This window comes from Seriola lalandi, unplaced genomic scaffold (genome assembly GCF_002814215.2).
Source record: "Seriola lalandi dorsalis isolate HSWRI2012SDOR001 ecotype SW California unplaced genomic scaffold, Sedor1 jcf7180002054795, whole genome shotgun sequence".
In the NCBI taxonomy this organism is placed as follows: domain Eukaryota; kingdom Metazoa; phylum Chordata; class Actinopteri; order Carangiformes; family Carangidae; genus Seriola; species Seriola lalandi.
Genome location: NW_019525348.1, coordinates 177,195 through 201,722, shown reverse-complemented (window position 1 = coordinate 201,722; position 24,528 = coordinate 177,195). Strand labels below are relative to the sequence as shown.

Genomic DNA, 24,528 nt, shown 5'->3' with positions numbered 1-24,528 from the left:
GTCAGAGGACTCCTAGCTCATCTGTCCCTAAGGGTCCAAATAAGCTGTGGCTAGAGATACAGTCCATAGGGTTTAATTGGTTTCAATGCAAAGCTCCTACATGAACAATATTAACTCAGGTTTTCTCTAAAAATGATGAATTCCTATTATTGTTGTAGGAAGTATTACTTTTCTCCAATGTTTTTTCCAATAACCCAGCCTCCATAGTAACCTATTCTATTTCAACTTGTGGACAGTGTTAATAATCCTGTTGTATTCATCCCCAACTCCTCTCTCTCTCTCTCTCTCTCTCTCTCTCTCTCTCTGTTCCTGTGTAGACTCTTTGGTCTGAAGGACATCATCGTACCAGGAAACTGCTCCTCGACCTCTGACCTCAACCTCAATGCCAATCATGATTGGCCAGTTTATGTCAACCCAGGAATACTGTTCCTTCTCTACATCACCATAGTAACTGTTCTCAAGACAGGATGTCATGGAACACCTAACCAGGTATCTGCTACTTCTTATTTATTAGTGCTGAGTCAGTTTGTTGTGTCCATAGCAGAGTGTGGGTCCATTCTGTTGTTGCTTATTGTGCAGTGGACCTGAGAGCTCAGCTGATCTAGTGATTGTAGCATTTTCTTTTTTCATTTAGAAAAAGCTGTCAGTCTGGACATTTGTTTCCTCTCAGATGTTTATTTGTGTTCAGCAGGTTGAGGAGCAGGAGCAGCAGGAGAACAAGGAGGAGATGATGGAGGAGATGATGGAGTTGAGGTCATGGAATCGACAGAAAGACGAACATGAAGCTGACACACAGGTAAATACTCATATCTCTGTCAGCTACTCATCAGCCTCAATCTGTACGGACTTTCATGGTAAATTGATAAAAGCACTGATGCCTCCCTGCTCTTCTGGGCGCCACTTCATTCATATTCATATTGAACATACTTGAAATGCCTTTCAAGCATCTACTTCAGATCAATTCAAATGAAATAGCACTTTTCCTGCAACATCATACAGATCTGCTCTCTGATTGATTGTTTCGTGCAAAGGACAGTTTCTCTACTGTCCTTTTCCAGCTGTTTTTTGCCACAGTAAGAAAACCCCCAGGCAAAATATGTATCATAAGACACAAGACACACACACGCAAAGAGTTTCAGGATGAGAGTTGAAGATTATTTTCTTTATCTACAAGCATGAACACGTGTTGTGGGGTCATTGGGGGTAGGTCTGGAGAGGGTCACATGCCCGGGGGGTGGGGCACTGTGCTACCAGAGGCAGGAGCTGTGGTCCATGACAGGGGCTGAGTGTAACTGTACAGTTAGACCAACGCTGCCTGGCAAACTTTACTCACCTAGTTTGGCCACGAACAAAGGGGAGGAGAAACGGAGGAGGTTGGGTTGTAAACATCAAGTATATATAGTAAATACTTGTATATAGTATAACAGGCTGTGCGTCAGCGGACCAGGAGCAGACTGAGGAACAGGCTTGACATCGGCAGGGACACCTCACGTAGGGACAGACAGGATGTTCTCAGAATCTCCTTCATCCAAATCAGTCGGGCAGCATGAATGTGCAGCTGATGAATCAGCAGAAATGATGTGATGCATCATGTCAACATGGAGCAGAGTCTCAGAGGAAAGTTTCAACATCTGGTGGAATCCATGACATGAGGAACTGAGGGAACTACCCAGTGTTAGCGTGCTGTTCCTAATAAAGTGCTCAGTGAGTGTAGTTACATAGTATTCCCATCATTCTGTCATTGCTGTGCATTTGTTCCAAGTATTTAGTTTCCTCTTGTTGACAACATGGACCAGTGGCAGCTGGAGGATGTCAAACAGACGTGGTTCTGAGACATCTATTCTTCACGCCACACTCTGCACTTAAACACCAACAACTCGCCTAGCGTTGACTCATTGAATGAACCTCCCTGGTGTTTGCACCTCTCCTCCCACATGTGCTCTGTGCTTGGTACCGAAATACTGCACAGATAGGCAGCACCAATTTCAAGGTCAACAAAATACCAAACTGTCATGTGCCGCTTGTGTTAGTTTGTGCATGGCCTGAAAATAGGGCGCCAAGTCGCAGTCTGTAACAAAATATATGCACTATATATGTACAGATGAAGGTCTGTATCCTAAAGTGTCTGTGGGTGTGTGCTCTACTGTTTCAGCTCATGATCCTGCCTGTAGGAACAGGAAGCAGCAGAGGAGGAACTGTGGCTGAGGAGAGTCAGACAGATCTGGGTATCAAAGTCTACAATTATTCATGTGACAGAAACTGTGTGTGTGTGTGTTTGTGTGTGTGTGTGTGTGTAGTTGATTGCAAATAATTTGGAAGAAGTCACTTGTGGCACAGAAGGTCAGAATGACTGTGGTTACTGGAGATTACATCTTAAATATTATTATCTAATAAAAGAACAGATTGTTCTCTCATTCACAATGAAGCAGTGTGTGTCATGTTTGAGGGAGATCAGCTGGACCCAAATGCAGACAACACAGAAAGGGGGCTGGTTCAAACTCAAAATCCAAAATGGAGGCAAAACCCAGGAAAAAAACTGAAACACTAGGGAAACTAGTCGAGAGAAAAGCAGGAGCAAAACAAAAAATCCAAAAGGGCAGGAGCAGGAGACACGGGAAACTTCCCGAAGGCAAACAGAGTAAAGCAGATGAACTGACAAGACAACAGGAGCACAGAGATTAAATACACACAAGGGAGGCAAGGGGAATTGATCACAGGTAAAACACATCAGGGTGTTGCAGACAGTCACAAAGGAGAGAAACAGGATGAAGACGGGGGAAGTAATTTCAAAACAGGAAATTAACCAAAAATCCAAACATAATGAAAGACCATGACAGTACATCGGTAACAATCCTGCTCCTGATAGCTAGCATAGCCTGATAGATAGATAGCATAGGCGTGAGTCATTCTGCAGGTCCTCGAATGGACATATTGCTTTGATTCAATGATGTAACAACAATAAACCACAAAGGGAAGGGATAAGAGATAAAACAAGGTCTAAAACAAGTGAGCAAACACTGACAACCTTGGGGTATACAAATCAAATAACCAGGTAGAATATCAGACCCTCCCATCCCAGCAGCACTATCTAGAGGTAATAAAGAAAGCTGTCTGTGCCGTGCATCTCAACTCTCCGTCCCGTTGATTTATTGATTGTGATATCATATTCCCAAATCTCAGCTATTATTATTAAACTGTATAATGACAACAGAACTGATAGAAATGATGCCACAACTGTAGAAAATAAGGGCCAATCTGCAATAAACAGGAATCATCCTTTTAAGGTAACTTGTCATATATGATGATATAGACAACATTATATTTCCAGTTCATCGTCCTCAGCTGGTTTGATGTTAATCTCTGTCATGTTCTGTTCGCTGAGATGACTGTTTGTGTTTGGCAGGAGTTAGCGGCGCCCCCAGAGGCCAGAAGACTGAAAGCCCGTTCTTCATGTTGGGAAAGGTGGTCATGCAGCAGAGCTACGTCTGTGCTCTCATCGCCATGATGGTAACTATTAGAGCCATGATTTTATATCATTATAAAATGACACAGGACCAATATATTAAAGTCTGCTGTTTCATATCTGCTCAATTAAGACAGCTGAGCTTAAATTAGTGGGTTATGGGAGTTCCTGTTCTTATGTGCCTTTTCCATGTTGTTCAGGTTTGGAGCATCACATACCACAGCTGGCTGACCTTTGTGTTGCTGCTGTGGGCTTGTCTCATCTGGATCCTGCGCGCCAGGTACAGTCAACACCTGCAGCTGCGACACCACAAATGAAGAATCTGATCAGCTGATTGTCTTTAAATGTGACTGTTTCTCTGTAATGTCTTCATTCATTCCTACAGATATCGTCTGTGTCAGTTGTGTTGTGTAGATTTTTCCCAGGTGACATTGTGACTGAACCCACACTGATGTGTGTGATGTCTGTGTTTGCAGACGGCACGCAGCCACGCTGTGCTCCCCGTTCATCCTGCTCTATGGCCTGGCTCTGTGCTGTCTGCAGTACGTCTGGGCCATGGAGCTTCAGCCTGAACTGCCCACTACAGTGGGAACCATGAGCCTCAGACAGCTGGGACTGGACCGAGCTCAGTATCCCTGTCTAAGGCTGGGAGCTATGGTAAGATGAGAGCACAGACACCAGGTATTTCATGATGACTATATTAAAATCTGCAGCCTTTTATGACATATATCATTCAATATAAGCCTTCATCATTGACTCATGGCTTTGGAAAGTGGCTGTTGGAAGCCGGAGTGTGTGTGATATAAAGCAGATCTAGTAGAGCTCATCGCTCCACACAGCACCATGAGGCACGAGCTCGCTTGGAACAGCATCTGTCTTGTTGACAAAATATCATGAGGTCAATTCCTGGCTGTGCCAGATTACATGCAGTATCACAGCCAAACTCAATAACAATAAGCTTTATTTATATAGCACCTTTCAAAACACAGTCACAAAGTTCTGTACGAGACAAGATAAAACTGTGGACCAACAATAAAAAGGAATGATAAAAAAAAAAACAAAACCAACAGATTTAAAAACAGTTTAAAGGTTTTACATTACAACATTGGAGGGATGGAAAGTGCGACAGTGAGGGTCAGTAAAAATAATAAATCAGCCTAAAATGATTAAATTGATCAATAAGAAACAGGATGATGACTTAATATAATGATAGATTTAAGATGTTAGAAGCAGACCCCAAGTTCTAGTTATTTTAGTTATATTTATACGTTTATAAGTTCAGCAGCAGAAAGTTCTTCTAGACTCTACTCTTTTCCATACGAACCCAAAACATGTCAGGTTTTATATTGTGGCAGTTCATTTGAATAAAGACCTGTGACTGGGCTCCAATTCAAAGTCTCATCCCCTCTATTGGTAATTTGCAGTAAGTTTAATAAACATGCTGGTTTGAACAGAGTAAATGGACAGATCATTTTGCTGGTTAGAAACAGTTTTCCTCAGCTTTTTAAAAACCCAGTGAACTGAATTCTCACTCACCGTGTTTTTTTTTTCTGCGGGTTTTTCCACCTCTCTGTCTTTTTATTACCTCTCTCTCTCTCTCTCTCTCTCTCTCTCTCTCTCTCTCTCTCTCTCTCTCCAGCTTCTGTTTACTTTAACTTTCTGGCTGTTGGTGCGTCAGTCAGTGAAGGAGAACTTCAGCAGGAAGAGGAAAATGGCCACACCACTACAGGAAGTCACTACAGGTCAGACAGCTTTTACACACACACACACACACACACACACACACGAACACACAGACACACACACACGTGGTTTAGAGAACAGGCAGGGGCAGGGGCTGGGGCAGAGACCCTTAACTATAGTCCCTGACCCTTGTGTGCACAACTTCCGCCCTCTTACAGTCTGTGTACAGTGAATACAATGAAGGGATAATAAAATTGGATCTTCTCCATCATATCAAGATGAGTTTCTGATGGGAATAAAGGAGCTATTTGTAAGTTTTCCAATTGTTACATAGATTAACCATAGACTGTACATAAAGATGGTCGTAGCCTCTGTGACGTCACCCACAGGTTTCTGAAGCTCAGAGTGAGCTGCCCCACCATCGCCATCTTGGCAGTGTCTGACTCCGCCCCTAACTCCCAGCTAATCCAAAAATGGACAAAGAGACACTGTGTGGAGCTGAGAATTAGGTACATGCCAGTTTGTGACAAGCATACAATACCCCACCTGTCACTCAAAGAGGCCACGCCCTCAATTCTACATAACTTTAAGCCTAATAAAATATAAACAGGTGAGTTATATAAACAGGTGTCATGAAGGAGGAAATTAGCTCTAGAGACCAAAGCTGTTTTTGCACCAGGCTGTAAACATGTTTATTTCTGCTGTTGGACATTTTAACATGGGAGTCTGTGGAGACTGACTCACTGTTGGAGCCAGACTCTAGTGGTCAATAGAGGAACCGCAGCTTTTATCACTTCAGTTCTGGCCTCATGTTTCAGCTTCGGAGGTTAATGCTTGGAGAAACCTTACAAATAGCTCCTTTAAAAGTTTGCATTTGCATTGGATAATCCACAGAACACAGTTTTCTTGGAACAACTTTCTATCAAAGAAATATTAATGAAAACTATTGATGGCATGTTCTTCCTGACTATCCAAACACTGTTTCTGGACACTGTGCTTTTGAATTTTATAAATATAAAAAGCAAAAAGTCTCCTCAGACCATGTCCTGTCATTATCCTCCCAGATAATTAACCTTCTCAATCTATTGAACCATGCAGGTGTTTTTCCTGCATGTACAGTATTTTCTTGTACATTTCTTTCTGAGCTCTAACCCCTCATCCACTCCTCCCTCTCTAACCTGTTGCCCTTGACAGCAGAGGCGGCTGGTAATGAGTCAGTGCTGAAGGTTCTGGGAGGCATGGTGATGAGCTGTTACGCCAAATACTGGATTTACGTGTGTGGAGGGATGTTCATCATGGTCTCCTTTGCTGGAAAACTTGTTGGATACAAGATCATCTACATGCTGCTGTTCCTGCTCTGCCTCTGTCTCTATCAGGTAGGAACAGGCCCACAGATCACTGGATTCAGGTTCTCAGACCCCCAGTGATCAGGGTTCAAAGTATTTTCCCTTTTTTTTTCTTACGTGCTTTGTGACAAAAAGTTATGTTGTGACAATGTAGTTTCCAGGCAACATACAGTATATCTGCAAATAGCTACAACAGTTGAGGAACAGTGAATTGACTAACGCTTGCTTATTTTTTTCCAGGTGTACTATTCTCTATGGAGGCGTCTGTTGAAGCTTTTCTGGTGGCTTGTTGTGGCCTACACCATGCTGGTGCTCATCTCCATCTATACCTACCAGTTTGAAGACTTCCCTCAGTACTGGAGGAATTTCACTGGTTTCACAGAGGAACAGTACGTTTCTTTTTAATTGAGATTGAGATTGTCCGGCTTCTTACTCATTTCTATACGAAATTGAAACTTCTTTTATATTCACACATTACCTCTTTGAGCTGTGCTCATAGTCTACACAGCGCAAAACATGTGCTGAAATGAACTGCTGGGTCCTTACTAATCCTGTTTCTTCACCTGGGTCCAGATTTTCCATGTGGTAATTAAACATGTTAATTTAGGTGTTAGAAGCGGTATATAACTGAAATAATGACAGTGCACCCTGTCGTCCTCAGGCTGGCAGCCATTGGTCTGGAGACATTTGCTCTGTCTGAACTCTTCACCAGTATTCTGATCCCTGGCTTCTTCCTGCTGGCCTGTATTCTGCAACTGCACTACTTCCACAAACCCTTCATGAGAATCACTAACCTGGAACACGTCACACCTATACACAGGTAACACGACATACAGTACACACTACTACTACTCATGTCAAATGAAAAAGTTGTTTGTTTTATATTGCAGGAGAGAGGAATGAAGTGTCTAGAAGTTGACTTACTCACCCACTTAAGCTGCTGTGACTTAGCTTAACTTCGAACATATAAGGAACTGAAGTCCCTTCTTAACTGTAACACATACATTCCACAGACTGCAGTGACCTCTAGTGGCTAACTTAAACAGAGCCATATCTAAATCACATCACATAAAGACACTGGCAGATCTGAATGGCATGTAAATAACAGAAACGCCAGAAACTAGAAATGAGACATTACACTTCCTGCAGCACAGCAAGAAAAGCCCCAATAATAAATAAAGGGTTTCAATCCACTGAAACGCCAGAGGGCTTTTAATTTGAAACGATTACAGGAAGTGTTGGTATTTACACATAATGCAGTAACCTTAACACGACAGATAGGAACGACTTAAAACAAGGCACCTATATCAAACACAGGGAGTTAGAAACAAAGACCTGCCTCTAATAAAACTCTGTTACCTTCTGCAGTTGAGGCAAATAAAGGCCCCAGTCACTTTTGGAGGAAAACAGTCGGCTAGATGAAAACTGTCGTGGATCCCAAAGAAAGAAAAGAAAGATATTGTGTCTCTTCTAACTTTCTCTCATGTAGTGATGTTACAGTGAATCCATCTGAAATCCCAGCTCGGTCAGTGTCTTTAACTGATGTGTTCGGTGATGTTGTCAGATGACGTTGTGGTTATAAAATCAGGATTTTAGCAGCAGCTTGGAAGTGACTGCTGGTTAACTTGCAGCCTTCTAGACAACAGGAACAGAAAAACATGAGAACAGCTTTATTGTGAATTTCGCTGCATTAAAATACTGTATATGAGAGCACAGAGAGGAGGAGAGAATAGGTATATGTGATCCAGCCATATACTAGGTTTTGACCTAGTTTTTGTTTAATTGTGTCTTTAAAGAAAACAGGGTGAAGATAATAATAACTCCATCTATTGAAAGCGAAGACAAGAAGCAGCTGATGATGCTGCTGCTGCAGATCAATCACACTATCTCCAAGTTATTTAAAAAACAGTTTAAAACTCCTACAAATACCTTCTGATGTTTCGCTACTAACATACAGTATGTCAAGCTATTTCCCATTCTATTAGTTGACAGAAGTAAACTGAAATTTTTCATCTTATCTAAGGCGATATTTACCTAATCCTTGTGAAATCAGTTTGGCAGACAGAGGTCATGTAAGTTTCACCCATTTAACTTAAAATGTTGTACATTTGCACAGATTTGTTTCACTTAAAGTTCACTCTAAGTACCCCATCATGAATCAAAAAGCAGAAATTGAATAGGATGGTCCGGTCTCTTTTAAAGGACATAAATATTTTTTTTTCTTTCATGAGTGATGTGTTAGTCTGGAATTATTTTCCATCGTGAAGTATAACCACACAATCTGCCTCCAGGAAGAAGAACAGCGAGAGAACTGCGCAGATTGGCTCTGGTAATGTGGGCGGGGACTTTGAAGAGGAGGAAGACCTGGTGACTAACATGGATGAGGAATCTGAAGATGAAGGTAAAAAAACAAAAAAAAACCAACATTGGCAGTTTATATTAAAGACACATTTCACAGTTAATTTGTTGCGTATTGACGCACAAATCACAGTAAATCATTTCATGTTGTTTATGATTACAAACTATTTACTGACACAAATCAAAGTGGGAAAATGATCATGCTTAATTTAGCAGGTTTGCATTCAGCTCGTCATCAGAACAGTCAACAACTGTATTGAAGTAAAAGTTTGTCACTTCCTCCTGTATTATGATTATGCATGAACTGAACAATACAACAGACAGCCCTTCAAATCTTACCCATCTACTTTCTATATTGTATCTACAGCCCCCAGTTCCCCTGTCAGTCTCCCAGTTATTCTCTGATAATATAAAGCTTTGGTGGGGAAGACAAAATATAGATAATAATAAAAGCTTCTTCTAAGAACTTGCTGACATGCGTTTTCTATTCATTTGACTGTTAGTGACCTTGAATGTTTTTATGTCAGTGCACTCAAGATCACAAACGTTCCTTAAAGGACTGATCTGAGCTGATTTCTGCTTCTCTGTTGCTTCCTGTCTACTCCTGTCTAATCCTCTCACTGTCTTTGTTCATTGTCTCTCTCTTCCTTTGTTCAGTGGAGTTGATGCCCAGTAAGTGGGGTCTGGTGATGGACAGGTTACTGGTTCTGTCCAGACGATTCTCTGACATTCTCACCAAAGTTCAAGTGTTTCTCTGGATGATTCTGGAGCTCCACATCCTCAAGATGGTGGCCCTGTTCTCTGTCTGGGTTGCACTGGAAGAGGTAAAAGCAGTGGGAGTGGGTGTTGTGTGTGTAAATTAGATACCTTTCAGTCAATTGTGCCACAATTATGGTATGTAATTATACTCAAAGTGAGTGAGTTTACTGATTGTCATGTTAAGTGAGACTGTCCTCATCACTTCAAGGTTTGATTGTTGCTGCAGAGGTAGAATGTGAACAAAGTAAATACTACAGCAAATAGCTGCAATAATCTTTTAAATGTGGATACAAGCACCAAAATTGGTATGTTTATCCCTCTGGAAAATCCCAATAGCCCCTTGAAATTTCAAGATGGCTGCCATTTTTGGCATAGAAAACATATTTTACCACAGAGCTTTACCCACGGGAAAGATTGAAATGATTTTGTAACGTAATCCTGTTTTAGACTATGAGGATGTCAAATTCGAAACTCTCACATTTCCTCAGAGCTTTATTTGTGCAGTGTCTAATATGTAATTCTGCATAAAACACAATGTATTTGTAAACCACTTATTATGAATGATGAACCAAAAGTTCTGGAAGAGTCGACAGTCTACTTGTTCACTTGTCTTAACATTAGCTCACTAGGCTAACTCGGTAGCGCTGGGCTAGTTAGCAAGCTTTTTTGTGAGTAATATTTTTTGTAAGTAATATTTTTGCTGAAATATACTTTCATTTCATTTTGCAGTGTACTAAATTTCTACTTTGTTAAAATGTTGGATTTAACACAAGGATTATTCATATGAGAAAATAGTGGATGTACTCGCAAAACATAAAATTTCCTTGCCAGAAATGGCGGACATCTTGAATTTGCTTCATCAAAAGAGTAATACCCAAGGAGGATTTGTGCCAAGTTAATTATTTGTATCCACTTTTCAAATTTTTTTTCTTTTTTCTTTTCCCTGAAATATGCAGTAATCTGCTGCTGCGCTGAAAATACAGCATGTCAGTAGTGGACTGACCAGTAAAGAGAAGTGATTTATGTAAGGCTGCTGCACTTGACGGAACATTTACAACACAACTGCTGAGGGGGCCGCCCCCAGTATGAGCTACAGGCCCAAAACACAAGTAGAAACCTGAAGAACTTCTTTGGCTTTCATAGGAATAAATGCCAAAAATGGATGGAAAGATGGATGGATGGATGGATGGATGGATGGATGGATGGATGGATGGATGGATGAGATGGATGGATGGATGGATGGACGGATAGATGGATGGATGGATGGATGAATGGGCCACTATTTTAGAACACTTTTCGAACACTTGATATTAGTCTGAGAGATACATGGTCTGCACATACTGTATAAGATAACCGACATAAAGATCTTCTACATGTTCGTATTTGCACTATGATCTAAATGTTGTCCCTTCTCTTCTTTGTCTACAGCCGTCTGTGATGAACCTGGTCCTGGTGATCTTGTGGTCTCTGGCGATGCCATATGGTCGCTTCAGGCCCATGGCTTCCTGTCTGTCTACAGTCTGGGTGTGTGTCATCATCGTGTGTAAGATGCTGTACCAGCTCAGTGTTGTCAACCCTGTCGAGTACTCCAGTAACTGTAGCCTGGTAAGACACATATCATAACACACCATCAACACTATCTGTTTTATTCAGTTAGTCATTAATACCAACACACAGTCCTGGAGGACACCAGGATAAGAGCAGCAGCCCACAACCTCATCACCTGGGCTGTTGTACTGTCAGGTGTGGTTCCTGGTTAGCTGGTCTTCCTCTAACCCATTTTCTGTCTGGCAGCATCACACAGTAGAAATACTTTATTCAATCAATCAATCAAACTTTATTTGTACAGCACTTTTCATACAGGTCAGTGCAGTTCAAGAGCTTCACAGATGAAAAGAAAAGGACAAATCAAATAAGAAATCTGACAGTGAGATACAATAAAATACATTTAAAAGGCTACAATTAATAAACAAACAAATAAGAAAATTAACAAGAAAAGAACAGATGAAATAGAATAAAATACAATTTACAAAATAATCAGGATAAAATAAGTAAATAGAATAAAGTGACTAATTATTTAAGAAAAGCCAGGCTGAAGAGGAACATTTCGAGTTTACATTTAAAGCTGCTCTCAGGTCAGATTGTTCCACTGGCTCAGAGCATAAAAGCTAAAAGCATTCATTATGAATGACACACATATTTTCCTGTTGTAGTCAAGGTGCCACTAATTTGAAATACTTTATACACTGTTGGTTAATACAAATCAATACCACTACAGCATATTATTTAAACACACCATATATTTTTATGTCAAATCTTAAGAAGTTGAAGAAGAGAAGAAGAATAGAGGGAGTCAGTCTGTGAAATTGTTCTTATGTATAGGGTGAAGATCAGGAACAGGAGTCTCTCACAAACATACCACATCAAAGGCAGAAGCTTTATTAGAGCAATGCTCTGGCACTTTTACGAGTTTGTCTCCTTCAGTAAAACTAATAGCTGTTAAACGCACACACATGCCAGCTGGGAAGGTTTGCTAACTCTTGTATTGTTGTAGAGATGAATCTAACCTCCGTGTCTGCAGTTGAGCTTGTTTACGAGGCAGCAGACTGAGTTTTTCCATGCTCATGCTGAGCCAGTGTTTACTCTCTGCACACTTTCTTAGAGGAACATTTCACCTAAAAGTGGAAAATTTAATGTGGCGCTCAGTAACAGATCTGGAGGAAATCATAACATCACAGGAGGAAATACTGCTTTTATTTGAGACCTGTTTTCAGCAGTGGATTAAGCCACATTTGATCAAAATAAACTAGTGAGTGTACACAGCAGTTCAATCACACTCATTCATGTTTTTGATAGTTTTTGGAAACAATGGCGCTCTACGGCTGGATTCCCAGTTTGAATTTAAAGTCACTGCAAGTTAGTCTTATATGAACAAATTATGCTTTAACAATGCTAATGGGCAGAGTTTCGAATGGATGGATTGATAGATAGATGAATGGATAATAGATAGATGTATGAATGGATAATGGATAGAAGGGGGATGAATGGGTGATTTGATGGATGGATAATTGATGGAGGGATGGATGATGAATGAATGGATGGGTGGATGGATGGATGGATGAATCAGCTAAGACAGCTGGCGTTGTTATAGAGTAACTTGACCTCCATTGGGAGATAGAGTGATAAGATGTTGATTTGTCCATGAATCTGTATCTTTCCTCTTTTCTTAACAGCCATTCACAAATAAAACCAACCTGTTACCGGAGGAGATGATGAACTCGTCTCTGTATAAGGAGCCAGTGGATCCAGCCAACTGGTTTGGCATCAGGAAAGATGCCACAGTACTGGGATACAGCAAGGTATATTCAACGTACACTTTGTTTCCTATTTGGTTGAACAATGTAAATGATGACTGGATGTGTCGCATCCTCGCCAGTAGCATCTCTCAATTCCGATAGTTAGTGAGATATCTGCCTCCTTCCCATTGGGTCTGAGGAAACATGTTGCTGTTGAATTTGAATGTAGTTGTATTGGGGTGAAGGGAGAAACTTCCAAACCCTGGGATAAGTAAAATAAAAACCGTCTGCATGACTACATCCAAGCTTTAAAAGTTTACTTTTCCTCTGTATGTTGAGTCTGCTGATCCGTTAACATGCTTTGGCTCCTGATTGGTTTTTTTTTGCAGAACCATTTAATAGTGCTGATGTTGTTGGTGTTTGAGGCGACGGTGTATCGTCACCAGGCTCACCACTACCGTCAGCTCCAACGCTCTCCCCCCACCATCCCCGCTCTGTTCCCCGCCGCCACCAGGGACTCTCTGGACCAGGGCCTCATACCCTGCTTCAAGTACCTGCTCAACTATGCTTTCTACAAGTTTGGATTAGAGGTAACTCTGAAACATCACTTACCTGTTGAACCAGGGCTTTTTGGAGCAATGTTTAAAAATAGAGCTGTTGTAAACAGAGTTTTTTTTTTATTGCAATATCTTTTAGATATTATTGAAAAGATGATGCAAAGTTTATGTTGAGTTTCTCTAGTAGACTGTTCCAGAGCAGAAATGGTTTTGGCTGCAAAAAAGTTATAAAATGACGTTTCTTTTCGATTTGTATAAAGATTTGTTTCCTGATGACGGTGAATGTGATTGGCCAGCGAATGAACTTCTTGGTGATAATCCATGGCTGTTGGTTGGTAGCCATCTTGGTGAAGCGCCGGCGGGCAGCCATCGCCCGGATCTGGCCCAAATATTGTCTCTTCCTGTCCATCTTCATGATCTACCAGTACTTACTGTGTGTGGGTATACCTCCTGCTCTCTGTATAGGTGAGTCCTGATATGAAGTTAAGTGCAACAATATGATACACAACCACAGAAACATTTGCTACTGTAGTTGCATAGGTAGAGCACCTGTACCCTCCATTAGGGAATAGCACCTATGTTGTTTATGAACGTAATGTTCTCAGTTTATGTCAAATATAATGGCATCCCGAACAGTCACCATGCAAAAATCCCACTTTTGGAAAGTTTGTGGAGCTGAAGTGATGTCACACTTAAATCTCTGACACAACAGCTTTTGGTTCTCATTGTATTTTCTCACAGATGATGTCTCTCATGCCTTTCTGAGAGGCAGAGCAGTTTTACAGTGCTGCTGATAGCAGCCTGATGTCAAGCTTAAAGTCAGTGTACTGTGCTCTTCAGTCCAGTCTGGTCTGAGTATCATCAGATAATCTATAATTCATTTGTAATTTAAAAACAAAATAAATGTAAATCTGTTATTTGTTTTAAAACCAGAATAAAATCAAAAACGAACAAAAAAACAGAAAATCAAATTAAAAAAACGGTCCAATTTTGGTTTTTGCAAATTCAATTTTTCATTTTCCATTTAGCAAAAACGGTAGAACAGTGGACTGACAGGAAGAGGAGGCAGGTGACACCCAGAACCAGTACTATGGTCACAAAGTTCAATTATATCAGTTACAATATATGTTGTTTAAAGCAGACTTTAGACATGCTCCACCTGACATCACATAGCACTCTGCTGAAGGTTCACTATGAGAGTTGAAACAGTGTTACATACTGTGCCTACCTCCCTGTACCTACCTGTACTTCCTGTGTGTCTCCTGCAGACTACCCATGGAGGTGGAACACTCCAGTGTTGATGAACTCGGCTCTCATTAAATGGATCTATCTGCCTGACTTCTTCACTGTGCCTAACTCCAAAAACCTCATAGGTCAGTTTGTCTGAATATGCATCTGTGTGTCTTTGTCTCTGTCTATTCATTCATTCATTCATTCAGCTCATAGTGTAAGTGATTGAAATGAATCAGTGAATGAGAACAGTATTTAAAGTGATTGAAAAAGAAAGTGAGAGCAGTAGAGTGAGTATGACATGGCTGTGCTGTACATCAAGCTGAATTATACATGTCAGCCATGAGCAGATCGTTTACATGTAACACATTTCTATTTCCCAGCCTTTTTTTGTTATTTTGTTGTCATAGCTACAACTCTTATGCTAAAGTTTCTTTAAAACAAATACATTAACGTAGTTGGTGATTAGAAAGCTTTTATTGTCATTGTACAAAATATACAACAAAATATAGAATGCTACTCCTGATCACTGCAAACAGAAACACAAGTTAAGGACACAAAAAGTGAGTAAGCTATTATTTACAGTGAATATTAAAACAGCTCAGCAGATGATGGCAGTCCTCGTATCGTGTGCACATTTAAGGAATTCATAGTTCTTGCTGCCCAGGGAAAGAAACTATTTTTAAGTCCGTTAGTCCAGCTTTTGATGCACCTGTACAGCCAACCAGAGGGCAGGAGGTTGAACAGGTGGTGCCCAGGATGGAAGGGATCCTGAATTATTTTTCTGGCTCTGCTGAGGCACCGAGAGCAAAAGATGACTTCCAGGGAAGGCATGTTTTTGGCCGTTCTTGATGACCCTCTACAAACTAAACAAAACTGTTTAGTTTTAGTGAAGCACTCTCAGAAAGTGAATTTGCTGCTGGGTGACCAAAGCAAGAGGAAACAGCGCCCTCATGTGTCTAAACCAGTTTGATAAATGAGTCCAGACATGAAATGTTTCTGCACCTTCAGCAGCTCAGTTCATCTTTATTTAAGTCAGTGTCACATGAGCTCAGCCCAGAGTACCAGAGTGAGGCAGCAGACTTGAGAAGATGATGGTGAGGATGATGATGATGATGATGGGGATGCTGATGATGATGAAGATGAAGATAAAGATAAAGATAAAGATAAAGATGATGATGATGCTGATGATGATGATGCTGATGATGATGATGCTAATGCTGATGATGAGGATGATGATGATGATGATGCTGATGTTGATGCTGATGCTGAGGATGATGGTGATGATGCTGATGCTGATGCTGATAATGATGCTGATGCTGATGCTGATGATGAGGATGATGCTGATGATGCTGATGATGCTGATGCTGATGCTGATGATGATGATGATGCTGATGATGGTGTATTGTGTTGTGTGTGTGTCCACAGCGGACTTTGTGCTGCTGATGTGTGCGTCTCAGCAGTGGAAGGTGTTTGAGTGTGAGCAGACTGAGGACTGGATGGTTCTGGCAGGAGAGAACACAGATGAGCCCAACCCGATGGAGGGGCGACTGTTTAACCCTGCACCCAACTTCATTAACTGCAGGTAAACACACCATGTGCCTGTGTGTCTCACTGTCATACTGACGCCAGAGAGAGGTGTACCTGGTACATCTCGTACACACTCAGTCAAAATTAGCAGAAATGTTATGATAAGATTTTTTCCCTATCTTGAACACTAAGATATGTAAGTAGTACATTTTACAGTTACAACAATAAACTTCATGCAAATTCCACTCAACAGTAAATCTCACTGAGCAGTGACATACATCAAATGTTGTATATATCCAAGTCATGAAGAGAAAAAGAAGATATAATTATATTTAACTGCAGCCTATGATTAAATTCACTGAACTCTTATAAACACTGTGAATTCTAGCTTTAACTATATAATGAAGACACACACATCTGACATTTCTTTATCACAGTTATTATTATTATTATTATTATTTCATATCAATAGACATAGACACACATACATAGACATAGACATACATTTGAAATGAGCTAATATCAGATCGTGTTCACTGGGTGGTCTGTGCTGCACTATGGACTAGGCAAATGTATTTATTGAAAGTGCTTTACAGAGGCATGGAAGTACATGACCATAGAACATTAAGGTGACTTTAAAATAGCAAACACTAAAACAATAAAAGCACATTTCAATAAATACATATAAAAATATTTAATTACATAAGGTCGGAAACGTAGGACACCATTTTAAAAGGGGTGCTGCAGTGATAAAAGACATTAACGACAAGCAAATGCACAAGATTAAAAGATGTGATTTATGGGAGAGCTGCAGCAGACAGTGATGTTTTATGATTTAAATGCGCTGAGTTTGAGCAGATCTCAGGTGTTCAGGAAGCTTGTTCCACAGGTGAGGAGCAGAGAAACTCAAAGCTGCTTCACCTGGCTTTGTTCTGATTCAGGGAACACAGAGTGAACCTGTCTCACAGGACCCGAGGGGCCTGGATACTTCATATCGAACAAATAGATCAGAGACGTGTTTGTACCCGAGACCGTTTAGGTCTCTACAGACAAGCCAGACTTGTGGTGTGAGGAGTGGTGTGACGTGCTCCTCTTATAGTGAGGACTCTGCACAAGCTGCAGCTGAGAGCTGTGAACACACCGTTACAATAGTCCAGTCTGGTGAAAAGTAGCACTTTTCTTTTCTTATCCACCATTCAAAGTGCTTTACACTTCAAGTCATATTCACCCATTCACTCACCCATTCATTCACACATTCACTCACACAGCACTTTGAGTATGCATCTATTACACACATACACACAGTTGATACATTGGGGATAATTTGGGGTTGGGTATCTCGCCCAGTGACAGCTACATATGCAGACTGTTCATTATTAATAGAAGCTCATCATGCTGAAGCTAAATGGCTGAATGTTGGACTCACACTTTAAATCTGACTTGGTCCCACTCTCCCTCTCCTGCTCACTCCTCACAGTAAAAGCTTATCTAGACATGAAATCTAGTCTTTCCCTTCGTCCCGCAGGAGTTACCTGGACATGGCTAAAGTTCTGGTGTTTCGTCACCTCTTCTGGTTCGTGCTGTCGGTGGTCTTCATCACTGGAGCCACCAGGATCTCTGTGTTTGGACTGGGCTACCTGCTGGCCTGCTTCTTTTTCCTGCTGTTTGGAACCCGGCTGTTGGTCAAAACCTCCAGGACCCGGCTGGCCCTGTGGGACTGTCTCATCATCTATAATGTGGCAGTCATTATATCTAAAAACATGTTATCAGTAAGTATAGATATCATGGTGCTACGGTGCTGGTGTCCAGGCTTCTCTGCCTCAGTAAAATATGTTACTGAAAGAATTTTCCATTTTAACAAATGGTGGCAGCTACTGGAAAATGTGTTCTAACAAATCACAAACTGGGAGGTGATGAAATTGAGTAAAAACAGACTCAGTATGTGAGCAGAAGGTACAAAGAGAAAACAGCTTTACTGATGCTGAATGTTGTAGGTAAGACATTCTAATAAACCACACTTCTCCACAGTTATGGTATCGATTAGTAACACCATGTCAATTCTGATTATTTTGTGCAACGAGCCGGTGAAATGACACAGATTTGACCATTTTAAATCTCAGAATAGAGTGAAACAGCCATCATGCAATGTTGACATCATTCAGTTAATGTAGAATCTTGGTTTTTAGTGTCTTATCAAACCATAATCTCACAACCTGACCTGGAAAAAGTCATTCATGCGTTCATTTTCTCAAGACTGTAACTCCCTCCTCTCTAGTTTAGTCTTAAAGTCTCTCTCCGCCCTCCCACTAGTTCAGATTCCAGCAGCTCAGATTCTTACAGGTTTTAACAGACACATCACATCACCCTGATCCTCGCTTCCCTTCATTGGCTCCCTGTCTGTTTTTAGATTTGATTTAAAGATTTTACTGATCACTGTTGAAGCACGCCCGGGGCCCGGGAGCTGCGAGCCAGTACGCAGCTTTAGATCCTCAGTTCAGGCCCTTCTGGTTGTTTCAAAGTCGAAGCTTGACCGTGCTTTTTCCATCAAGACCCCTCAAATTTGGAACGACCTGCCCGATGAGATGAGGCCGAATAAGTGACTTCTTTTAAATCACTTCTTAAAACTGATTTTTATAGCATCTAGTCTCTGTAATATAAAAAGTATATTGTACATCTTCCCTCTTAACTTCACCTTTTCTCTGATTCTGAGCCTCTTGCCATTATTGCTTCTGCCTCGGTGGTCAAAGGGCTTTGTAAACTGTAAAAACAGTGACCTGTCCAAGGAAACACTGACTTGTGTGTTTCCCTGTGTTTGTGTTTCAGATATTGGCGTGTGTGTTTGTGCATGAAATGCAGCAGGGCTTCTGTTGGGTGATTCAGCTCTTCAGCCTGGTTTGTACAGTCAAAGGATATTATGACCGTAAGTGTTTCAATAATGATAATATCACACCACAACAATGATCATCTATACATTAGGAATAGTATCTGTATAAATGAATCCAAGAATAATTTATGAATTTATTATGTTTTGTACTGTATCTATATTTATGAAGGACAAGGGGTTTAGTATTAAACAGTGTTGAGTCTGGAACATTGAGCTTTAAATATTATATTGCTTTTTTGTATCATGTCATGCCTTTGAAATAATGAATAAATATTGCTTTCACATGTTGTTCAGATATCTTCTGCACATCGTCTTTTTATCTCACTCTTTGTCTCTGCATGTTTTTGTTTCCAAACAGCAAAAGCAGTGAGTGACAAGACCTGTAGCCTTCCTGTGGAGGAGGCGGGAATCATCTGGGACAGTATCTGTTTTCTCTGCCTGTTACTGCAGAGGAGAGTCTTCCTCAGTTTCTACTTCCTGCATGTGACAACAGAGCTGCAGGCATCTGCCAAACAGGCCTCCAGGTAAAACATAATGCCCCACGCCTGCCATGCTGGCACAACTGCAAAGGACAGTGAGACTGATAAACTGAGAAAATGCGGGTCGACTTGAGGTCTCTACTGCACTGCTTACTGCTGGCTTACTGCTTACTGACATCCTAACTCATAAGTTGCTTTCGATAAAAGCGTCTGCCAAATGAGTAAATGTAATTGTAATTATTATTATTTATTGGGGGGCTCAGGAGATAGAGTGGGTGGTCCACTAATCAGAAGGTCGGTGGTTCGATCCCCGGTTCCTCCAATCCACGTGTCGAAGTATCATTGGGCAAGATACTGAACCCCAAAGTGCCCCCGATGTATCGTTGGTGTGTGTGTGATAGAGATGCATATATAGCTGTGTACATAGCAAGTATGAAAGTGTGTGTGAATGTGTGAATGTGAGTCAGTAGTGTAAAGCGTGTAAAGTGGTCATTAAGACTAAAAAAGCTCTCCATACTGTAAATGCACTCCATTTACTGACAGTGCTTATGAAAACTATGCACACAAGTTTTCATGTTTTAATAATTACCAACATCAAATGAAAATAGATCTAATGTGGCCTTATTGACACACTAGTGTGAAGGTGAAGAACTGATTCTAATTAGCTAAAAATATGCAAATAAAATGACACTTGAATAAGGAATTTCATATAAAGCCAGCTGGTTTCACAGAGTTAGTTAAATGCCACATTAAAACTACTTGGGTCACTTAATACTCAGTAACATATCATCATCTGGTAATTAGCTGCTGTTAGATCAGGTTCAGGTATTGGCCCCTTTGATAGACTCAGATGTGGAAGAAGACCCCAAATGTACAGTCTTCTATAATTAATTACACACAGTTAATTTGTTCATTGAAATATTTTGCTCATAAATGCATTGACGACTGTTTCTTCCTTCCAGGGGGTTTGAGCTCTTCAGAGCCAGTATCGTGAAGAACATTAAGTTCCACCAGCAAACAGAGAAGAAGTCTCTGTCACAGCTCAAGAGATCGTAAGTGTTCACAGTAGACAGACAGATAGATACATACATACATACATACTTACAGGAGGTGCAGTATTATAACAGTACTGCAAAGAACAAGTAGAAATATAAAGCTGGATGAAAAGCCTTCAGTACTAGCTCATAGCAATTTTGGACACATAGTCTGTATCAGAATAAACATAAATGTGGCCGAATGTGCAAAAATAATTTGCACCACAAATAGGATAGGTTGCATTTTCTGCCCTTATCATTATTAAATTTCAAGTTTAATATTTTGGTTTATATTTGTAGTTTCTTTCAGCCACTTTAAAGATACTGGTCTTAACTATCTGTTCTTACAAAACATGTGTGAGTCTGTAAAATGACCACTGGATGTCAGTATATACACATTGTTGCACACCTGTTTTTTCTAGCTTCAAAGTCTTTAAAAGCAAGTCCACTGTTAATGAACTAGTGTAATTAACAAAATCACAAATGTTCTAGTTTGAGATTTGAAAATCCAAAAATACCACCGAATCAGAGGATCCCCACCAAATGAAATGTGTGGGCTGAATCTGGAAGCTAAATGTAACAGCAACAACCCAACAGGTCGATCCTGGAAACATAGAGTTACATTAGCTCGCAGTAAACATTATGACCTGGTAACATCCTTCTTCCTCCTCGTCCTCCTCCTCCTGCGCTCTTCTCTCTCAGGATGCAGAGAATTCGCTCCAAGCAGCAGAAGTACAGAGACGGACACAAAACAAGCGAAGACTCCAGCGAGAGTCAGGCTGCTGGTAGGACTATTAATAATTAATGATAAACTAACATTCAGCTAACTCCAGCCCTGCCATTCCCACATGGGCCTGCCAATAACAGCCATGTTTTCAGGGGTTTGAACGGGTTCATGTCAGTCACTCGGTCTGTCCACAGGGTTTCAGAGGGAATATTGCACTTTTTTATGACTGTAGTCACTTTGTAGAATAATATTTTTCTTTTCTGTATCTTATATTCTTGTCTGTCCATCTTTTTTTTTCTTCCTCCCTGCGCTGTTTGCCTGTCTTTCCTTCACATTTCACATTTCATTCCTTCATTCTTTCTCCAGCTGATCTGGAATCCTGTAAATAAGTAAGAATAGAATAAAACAAAGAGTACCACTCATTGTTACTGGAGAACATTTTACTCTTAATACATTTTTTTTTGTTTAGCTGCATGAATCCATGAAAAAAATCCAAAACAATATTCCATGAAAACTGCTGAGTATCTGAATGTAATCTGTATATTCATGTTTCCATAAAGATGACTAGTGACATTAGCTCCAGCGTGTTTTAAATCCTGTTATAAGTAAAAGTCTGACATTCCTCCAACCCAAACTTTCCCTTGTTTCCTTCCAGAGACTGAGACAGACAAGAAGTCCAGGAAGAAGTGGTACCAGCCATGGCTGGACCACGCTACAGGTATGACAAACAGACTGGAAGAGTGAAGTAAGACTTCTGATGATCTCCATACAGTGAGGTGAAGGAGGTTGTGATATGTGATATTTTCCCGCTCACAGTGCTCCATTCAGGAGAGTACTACCTGTTTGAATCAGACAGTGAGGATGAAGAGGAGCTGCAGTCTGAAGAACAGAAGCCTCAGAAACAGACCGCCTTTCAGGTCAGACACACAAGTCATTCACTATATAGTAAATCTGTACCGATTTTCTATAGGGGTGTTTTATTAATAAATTTGTCATCATGCATGCAAAGTCATAGTTTACTCATCAGCTATAATGTAGTTTGTGACCAATACCAGATCTATGCTGCAGTAAACAAAATATGATTTTAAACTAATGACTCATTTCATATAATGCATATAGTAACAGTTGTTTTGCTGTGTTTGGCATGCAGTGTTGAAACTCTAATTTACAATAGTTCAACAGGGAAATCTTCAAAATGTGGATACAAATACTAAACTTGAAACAAATCCCCCTTTGCTATTTCTCTTTTAACAGCGTAGAAGGAGAAATTCAGTACACTGTGAAAAATGAAATGAAAGTATATTTCAGCAAAAATATTACTCACAAAAAAGAGTTACCTAGCCTAGAGTTAGCCTAGTGAGCTAATGTTAAAGTAAACAAGAAAAACTGTCGACTTTTACAGAATTTTTGGTTCATCATTCATAATAAATGGTTTGTAAATACATTGTATTTTATGCTTTTTCACATTACATATTAGACACTGCACAAATAAAGCTCTGAGGAAATGTGAGAGTTGTGAATTTGACTTCCTCATAGTCTAAAACAGGTTTACATTACAAAATCATTTCAATCTGTCCTGTGGGTAAAATTCTGTGGTAAAATATGTTTCCTGTGTCAGAAATGGTGGCCATCTTGAAATCTTTAAAGTTTATTGCAGTAACCTGCTGCACTACATACAGTATGTTTATTGTGTTGCTGATTTTTTGTTTCCCTCCTCAGCTGGCGTACCAGGCGTGGGTGACCAATGTGAAAACAGCTCTTAGAGAACGTCAGAGACACCAGCGACAGTCGAGGAGGATTGAGAGAAAAGAGAAAGAGAGAGAAGGAGGGGTGGATGCACAACAGGAGGCTTTACCTTTAATAGGTCAGATATTCTTACATCCATTTCCTGCCAGAGCAGATGCGAAGACACAATGAGAGAGTAAAGTGGAGGGGAGAAACTGTGGCTGTAGTATTCAGTGTTATGGTCAGGTCAGGTGGAGAGCATGTAACTCTTCCTTCAGTCTTTCTTCTAACTTGTGAGGCAGTGATTTGTTCTTTCACAGGTTGCATCAGTTATTCAATTCAAGCTTATTTACTGGTCATTTAATTAATGACCACACCCACTAAATGTTCTCAAGTTCATCATTTATTAGAGTAAATCACCTGCCTGTTGCCTGTCATGACAGAATGTGGTCTGAGACACACCTGCTGTAGAGGGAACTGTGAAGTTTTGAGCAAAGCAGGTGTTTATATGTCTGTCTGTGTGTCTGTGTGTCTGTGTGTCTGTCTGTGTGTCTGTCTGTCTGTGTGTCTGTCTGTGTGTCTGTGTGTCTGTGTGTCTGTCTGTGTGTCTGTGTCTGTCTGTCTGTCTGTCTGTCTGTCTGTCTGTGTGTCTGTCTGTGGACAGATATTTGTCTCTGCGACTCACAACCTGCAAGATACATATCCAACTTTAGAGGTGTGTAGTGGAGGTCAAAATGAAGGTTTGAAGATGGGTGTGGTCTGACCCATGAATACGAGTATACATATGAATATAATAATGACTTACTAGTCGACATGCTGACGAGCGTCATGGCTGGCGTGAACCCAGTCAATAACTACAGATACATTCACTATATTTACTACTTATGTATGTACTTACTGATGTTTTAGGGTCACATGACACCCAGACTCATTTATGCAAGCAGGGGTTATTGTCAACGTTAGGGTGAATGTAATGCAAGTCAATGTAATGTCATCTGATGTGATGGAAATGCTGTTTTTTGTGTGTGCGTGTGTGTGTTGGTGTGTGTGTGTGTAGGTTGTAGCGACAATGATGTGTTTGAGGACCCTGTCGTTCAGGAGGAGGTGGAGGAAGAGCAGGAGTCTGGTAGGTTCATGCTGCTGTGTCTACTCATCATGTTACTAAATAGTGTATAACTCAATTAGGAATCATGATATAAAAGGTCAAGGTTGCGGTGACCTCACAAAACACAGTTTTAGCCTCTTGAACATGATATCTCAAGGCTACCGTAAGGAAATTTGTTTAGATTTAGCACAAACATTGACTTGGACTCATGGATAAACTGATCACATTTTGGTGGTCAAAGGTCACAGTGACCTCTCATTCTTGTGAATGCAATATATCAAGAATGTCCAGAGGGAACTTCATTGCTCACTTCTGTCACACTGTGTCCTCACAAAACATGTTTTTGGTCATA

General features: G+C 40.5%; 1 protein-coding gene across 2 annotated transcripts in view; it reads left to right on the top strand.

Annotated features, from left to right (window-relative positions):
- Window positions 1-24,528, top strand: part of piezo1 (piezo type mechanosensitive ion channel component 1 (Er blood group)) — a 96,596-nt gene that overhangs the window by 53,102 nt on the left and 18,966 nt on the right. The window contains exons 7-33 of one of the 2 annotated variants that reach the window (XM_087179139.1): window positions 318-489; window positions 692-796; window positions 2,153-2,225; window positions 3,404-3,507; window positions 3,664-3,743; window positions 3,940-4,120; window positions 5,103-5,205; window positions 6,341-6,522; window positions 6,733-6,881; window positions 7,154-7,312; window positions 8,784-8,893; window positions 9,508-9,674; window positions 11,038-11,214; window positions 12,843-12,968; window positions 13,295-13,495; window positions 13,723-13,927; window positions 14,731-14,835; window positions 16,121-16,277; window positions 17,748-17,991; window positions 19,046-19,142; window positions 19,465-19,630; window positions 20,548-20,637; window positions 21,322-21,404; window positions 22,002-22,064; window positions 22,163-22,263; window positions 23,066-23,210; window positions 24,129-24,197. In XM_087179139.1, coding sequence (XP_087035265.1) covers window positions 318-489; window positions 692-796; window positions 2,153-2,225; window positions 3,404-3,507; window positions 3,664-3,743; window positions 3,940-4,120; window positions 5,103-5,205; window positions 6,341-6,522; window positions 6,733-6,881; window positions 7,154-7,312; window positions 8,784-8,893; window positions 9,508-9,674; window positions 11,038-11,214; window positions 12,843-12,968; window positions 13,295-13,495; window positions 13,723-13,927; window positions 14,731-14,835; window positions 16,121-16,277; window positions 17,748-17,991; window positions 19,046-19,142; window positions 19,465-19,630; window positions 20,548-20,637; window positions 21,322-21,404; window positions 22,002-22,064; window positions 22,163-22,263; window positions 23,066-23,210; window positions 24,129-24,197 — 3,614 coding nt within the window. Of the gene's footprint in view, window positions 1-317; window positions 490-688; window positions 797-2,152; window positions 2,226-3,403; window positions 3,508-3,663; window positions 3,744-3,939; window positions 4,121-5,102; window positions 5,206-6,340; window positions 6,523-6,732; window positions 6,882-7,153; window positions 7,313-8,783; window positions 8,894-9,507; window positions 9,675-11,037; window positions 11,215-12,842; window positions 12,969-13,294; window positions 13,496-13,722; window positions 13,928-14,730; window positions 14,836-16,120; window positions 16,278-17,747; window positions 17,992-19,045; window positions 19,143-19,464; window positions 19,631-20,547; window positions 20,638-21,321; window positions 21,405-22,001; window positions 22,065-22,162; window positions 22,264-23,065; window positions 23,211-24,128; window positions 24,198-24,528 lie in introns of both variants that reach the window. The other variant, XM_023425779.2, reaches the window with a different exon arrangement.